Source organism: Austrofundulus limnaeus, unplaced genomic scaffold (genome assembly GCF_001266775.1).
Source record: "Austrofundulus limnaeus strain Quisiro unplaced genomic scaffold, Austrofundulus_limnaeus-1.0 Scaffold74, whole genome shotgun sequence".
NCBI lineage: Eukaryota > Metazoa > Chordata > Actinopteri > Cyprinodontiformes > Rivulidae > Austrofundulus > Austrofundulus limnaeus.
Window position 1 is genome coordinate 2,004,109 of NW_013952476.1, and position 6,136 is coordinate 2,010,244.

Genomic DNA, 6,136 nt, shown 5'->3' on the forward strand with positions numbered 1-6,136 from the left:
ATCTTTAATCTCACATAAATAAATCAATCAGTAGAGATCTGGCTCAGCTCTTCTGTCTTACATCAACAGTTTTAGTCTTCAGCAGTCTTTCAGGACTGTTTACAGTCTTTACTGGATATAAAAACATCAAAATACAAAACTGGACTTTTATTCTGCAGTTAAAAGATGGTTTGCTTCCCATCCAAGGAGTTTTTCAAATTAAAAAAATGGAGAGTGGAGTTGCAAGCTTTTAAGCTTTGTGGAAGAAATTTTATGTTATTATTTATGCCTTAATCGTGATTATTATACAGAATCATCATATTATGTTCTGAAAAGAATGTCACATCTGTGTGGATGTAAATACGGTGGCACCAAACAAAGTTAATGCTTTGTGTTATTTTTTTGTTGCAGTTGATCGTATGACATGCTATAGTATTTTTATTTTTGGTTAAACTCTTGAATCTGTATTTTGGAAAAACTAACACAACTGCATGAGATGCTCCATCATGCAAGCAATTTTTATTTGACTTCTTTATTTGATTTATCACGTCCTGGATGAAGGAGAATCTGCACTAACAACCTGCCACACACGCATGGAGGGACATTCACTTCCTCCACTGCCATTGCTAAACTAAGCTAAACTAACTAGCAGACACTGCACAGAAAATCTATGCTCTGCTCTCTGATTGGTCTGGACGAAAATTCTCCCGAAGAAATCCTTGTCTATGGAAGAAATCCCAGACGGAGCAGTGAAGGGAAACTAGAATTGATAAGGGCCAGGCTAGCATAGCATAGCACAGCATAACATAAAGCAAGTCATAGRATAACAAAACATCTGATGCAGTTTAAAAGCTTGCAACTCCACATTCGTTTTTTCTAACTGAGAAAGCGTCCCTCCTCTGAAGGAAACCAAAACATCTTCAACTCCAGAATAAAACTTGTTTTGTTTTTGTTTATTTTCTTTTTCCATGTCCTGGCTGACTGAGACTCTACAGCAGTTATAAAACCATCTTTGTGCAACAGCTACACAGTCAACAATATTTACCAACCTCCACTGTTCAAGCTGTAATCAATGTGTTTCCATATGATTGCAGCAAACAATTAATTGCTCCTGTGTTTGTTTTAAGTTCGGCATGTCAGAACATCTGCAAAGGGACCCAGGAGGTTCTTGTTAAAGATGCACCTCACCCACACCAGGTAGGTGGTAAAGGGCTTTATGTTGTCAGAAAAGGTATAGTTCTGTTGGGGGAGGATATAAGGCATGTAGGTGTTCTCTCCTTGCTCCTGGATCCACACCTCGTACTTCACCTCTCTCACCTTGAGGTATTTCAGGTTCCATGGGATCTGCCATGAAACGGTGAGCTTAGCCTCGTTGGGCGTTTGTACTGAAGTCTGACAACGGGCTTCTCTGACTCGGCCGGGATGGACTATGCTGGCCAGTTTGGCTTTCTTCAAGTTGGGCTTGGTCTTCATGGCATCTCTGAGGACTTCGAGGAAAAAAGGGATGTCCACCAAAGTGTCCTGGTAGATTCGGAAGAGCCATTCTGGGTTACGGCAGCACAGGTGCCTGGGAACGTCTTTACTTGTCAGGATTCGCTCCTGCTCCTCTTTGTCTAAGTGGGCAATGCCGCCTTGTTCCCAGGGCCTGTGTGGATGGGTGACGGTGTTCTCCTCCTTCGTGTTCCTCCAGGAGATGTAGTGAAGCTCCATGCCTGGAAGGGAGGCGAGGGTTTTATATGGAGTGTACTGCTCTGGGTTCACAGCAAAGGGGAATAGCTCTACAACAGCAGCACCTCTGGGAAGAAACAGCGAGGTGATAAGCTGAGCTCCATGCATGCTGACTAACATGGAAGCACCACTTATCACTCGGATGATGCTGGAAAACGACTGCTCCTCCAAGGACACRGTAACCACTCTCATCTGGAACTCTTGGGCCAGCGCCATGATCAGCTCTGGTTCATTCAGTATCAGCCTTGTTGTCGAACGACTAAAAACTACAATGTATTCATCTTTCTTCTCTCTACCCTTGTCTTTCTCAACACTTTCTCCATCCTTCCACGCCTCTTCTGCCCTCGTGATGTTCATTTTATCCATGAGTGCCTTGGCAAACTGCCTGATTTCATTCCCTGACACCAAAATGTTGGCTTTGGGGCCTTGCGGTTGGACAAACCCATACTGGTACCAGGTGGTCATTTTGGACAAGCCAACATAGGATTTCGTAAAACACATGAGTTTTCCAAAGTTTCTCAGCTGTTCTTTGAGCAGCGGCTGTTTGTTGCTGAGAAGTCTGTAGAGCTCAAAGTGCGGCCCTTCACCCCAGCCCTCCATAAAGACGAGACGTGCCTCGTCGTCCAAGTCTAAATATTGTTTCATGGTATAAAAGGCTGGGAGGAGGTCATCGTGAAATATGTGCATAAGGTTATCGGGGTTAAACCTGTTCAGGATTAGAGTCACATCTGGTACAAACACAGGCTTGGGCATAAACTTTAACGCTGCAGCTGGGAGTTCCAAAAAGTTGAAGTATTGGGTATTGTGATCCTCCACAGAGGACAAATCCAGCAGGGCAGGCTGGAAGCGCCTGGACCCAAGATTAGGCAGCATGATGGAGGAGTTGGAGTGGAAGAAGACAAACTCCTCTGCCTCAGAGGAGTAGCACAGATAGTCAAAGCGGCAGATGCGGTCAGTGTGCATCTTGCCAGTGCAGACCATACGGGTGCCGTGTTCCTGGAGAGACTGCAGGGCCACATGGTAGTCAATGCGGGCCTGTGAGAACTCCTGGGACTGTTGTGTCATGTGCAGCTCCTCCTCTAGCAGAGCGGCATGCTCACTCAGCTTGGTATACTTCCAAAGGAGAGCTGCCACTACGGAGACCAGCAGCCCGTTAACGAGCGCGCCCAGGCTCATCCTGCAGCCCGCCACAGAAGCCCGCATTGCTGCCGCTGTCAGAGCCCGGCTCCAAACTCCTTCTGGCCCCCGACTTTAGAGGGCAGTGACGAGACATTCAAGGCCCAGCATCAATCTGGAGAGGGGAAAGAAAAGACAAGGTCAGAGTTCAAACATTTAAAAAGTAATTCAATAAAAGGGGGCATTCCTTTAAAAGATGCATATCGTCCACCATAGTAAGACTCCAATTATTTTGAACCCTAAAAAGGCGTTCTGTAATTTATTTATCATAACTCTGCTTTCACTTGGCCTATCAGCACAATTTAAAAACTGATGTATAGCCTGAAGTCTGTACTTTTGACACAATTTGGAACAGATTTTTACAGAGAGAAAATCTTTCCCAGTGATTTACTGGTTGTGTGAATAGGACGTGCAGGCGTCCAGGGACTCCAGAGGGTTAATTGTCATATTAATAGTACTTGACCAAATACCACAATTAATCACAATTCATTTATTTGCCAATATCGCCCAACCCTACACAGTTCCAGCTCCTGACTGGCTGAATGAGAGGCTTTTACACTTGAACACAGGAGCTGTGATGTAAGCATGTACCGTTTTAACTGAGGAAAATTCAACTGCAGTAGGCACTGTTCAACTTATAGAGGGCAGCACTAGGGTTGGGCAATATTGGCAAAAAAAATCAATCACAATTATTTGTGGTATTTAGTCGATAACGATTAATTTGATGATTAATCCCCTGGAGTCCCTGGACACTCTTATGTCTTAGTCACATGATCAATTTAGTAGGAAAAATTTGCTCTTCAGAAAAATCTGTTCCAAATTGTGTTAAAATTACAGACTTGAGGCTTTACATCAAATTTTAAATTGTTTTGATAAATAAATAAATTACAGAACTTTTTTTTAATGTTCATCCTATTTGAAGCGGAGAGGAGCACCGAGCGGACTCTGTCTGGTGGCATTAATCGTACTCATCGTCGAGTGCCAAAAAATAATCAATTGTTTTTCTGGCGATTAGTTGCACAGGATACGATTATGCCCAACCRTAGGCAGCACTAAGGGGTGGTCACAGTTAGTTTATTTAGCATTTTAGGAACATTTTGTTTAATAAGAAGCAAAAAAACAGAAATGGCTCTTTGGATTGTAAAAGCTGCAGGTCGAAGTGAATACTGACACTCATATCCTATTGCTCTATAACAACATTCCCATTTCTAATCTACACTGTATAATTCTATCTCCATGACTATCTTTTACACTTGTGCTCCAGTGCTGCTGCCCCCTCCCCCCACTGCTCCTCCTCCAGTCTTCCCTGCTGTTCCTGCAGAAGCTGAGCAGAGTCCCTGGGCTATTTTTGACATTCATGCAAGTACAATATGTCACAGACAACAGGGTCACCTTCCGAGATCAAAGTGACTAAAGACACGCAGTCGCCATAAGAAAACATTTAAATGCAGAAATAAACATCTGCTCCAGAGAAGAGAGCAGGACTAATGACTGATAGAGAAAGATGCAGAGAACTGTGATTTATTTTCATTTGAAAACCTAGAATTTTATATTTTCAGTGATTCACAGACATCCCATTTTATATACCCTCTTTTAAACTCTGTGTGGCTACAGTAATCATAATTTAGATGAAAAATAAAGGAATAATGTTAGATCTAAGCAGGGATGTAAAAGCCCATCCAGATGAAACCAGATGTGTACATCATAACTTCTGCCTGACATTAAATCAGACTAAACTTTACTGTTTCAGGTCAGTCTGCATTATTATAATTAGTTCTGCTTGTTTAAAGTTCAAACAGTGAGAAAGAAAGAAATATTTTTATAGAACTATAATTCTTAAAAATCACAAGTTTACATACATTAAGATCAGTTTGCCTCTAAACTATTTGGGGACATGCTGATGATGTCATGGCTTTAGAAGCTTTTGATTGGTTAGTTAATGACGTGAGTTACTTGGAGATACCTGTAAATGTTATGTCATCAAACACACTGCTTCTTGCTAATTTTAGCAGGGATTTTTTTAATATTTTGCTCATGGAGAAACCCAATATCCTGTAACCATTGTGTAACCATTTTATTTTATTTTATTTTTAATAAAAGATTTATCTCAAGGACCTAAATCAGATGAAGCAACTTCTGTTTGGTGTCTTCTTCAGGGTAAATATTTTCTTTAAAAGTAGACACATGATGCTTTTAAATCCTTCTTTTTCCACATTTAAATCCTTTAGTTGGGGAATATACGAAGTGGAACAGGTCTGAAAACTCCACAAGCCCCACCCCTTTTCTGAGGCGTGTCTCTGATCAACTCGGTCCAAAAAGAGAGTGTGGACYAGAAAGCATTCAGGCCCTCCGGCTCTGGAGAAATTACTGGCTGATTTTTGATCGATGCTATTGATGATATTGATCAAACCCTCAACAGTAAATATTATAAAATCAACACATAACTTTTAGAAATTTAGCTTCACAACATTTCAAATAAAACAAATTCTGTGTTTTTCATCCCAACCAGTTTCCTCTGAGCCACAGTTTCAAACTGTCAAATCTGTAAGAAAAAAACAGAACAGATATTAAAAGTGTTCAAACGGGTCTAAAATATGAAAGTGCTTCAAGCTAACTGAGAATAAAAGGGTGTTTTTTTCTGCACTCTGCAGAGTTTCTGTGGCTTCTCAGGTGTGAAAAGAAGCACAGAGCTACTGATGAGATGCCAGCTGCTAAATGTATCCTGAACTGAAGAAGGTTGTCTGTCGACTTTGTTCTCCAGTGAATAAATGCTTAAAATTAATTCTAACTAATTAACTCTCTGATCTGACTCTATTGCTTCTGATTTGTTTCCCCCTATAACATATGTTGTTATAAGCAACTACTTTTTTATCTGAGATGCTAAAAAGAAAATATCTTCATCCCTTTTTGTTCCTTCTTCTGTTTCTCACAGCAGGAAAAGACGCTGATGGCTGGAAATGAACACTACTTGGTGAGGAAACAAAGCTCATGGGATAACATATTAACAGCTAATCATTTATTGTAAATGTAAGAATTCATATATTTTTTATTTATTCATATACTTTTAACAAATATTAAATACAATTCAAATATGTTATGAAAAGCATGAGCAAAGTGAGAAGAACATTTGGTAATATTCCTGTCTCCATTGTTACATTTTAAACAATTGTTTCTTTCTCTCTTCTTCTGTAAATTTGACTAAATTCCTTCAAAAAATGTATTCCTAGCCATGGTTTTCTTTAATATATATATA

At 40.5% G+C, this 6,136-nt stretch overlaps 1 protein-coding gene across 1 annotated transcript in view; it reads right to left on the reverse strand.

Annotated features, from left to right (window-relative positions):
* Positions 1–688: 688 nt before the first annotated feature.
* pomgnt2 (protein O-linked mannose N-acetylglucosaminyltransferase 2 (beta 1,4-)) overlaps positions 689–6,136 on the reverse strand; it is a 12,077-nt gene continuing 6,629 nt past the window's right edge. The window contains exon 2 of the mRNA XM_014010861.1: positions 689–2,998. Within this exon, the coding sequence (XP_013866315.1) occupies positions 1,102–2,910 (1,809 nt within the window). The 5' untranslated portion in view covers positions 2,911–2,998 and the 3' untranslated portion in view covers positions 689–1,101. The remainder of the gene's footprint in view (positions 2,999–6,136) is intronic.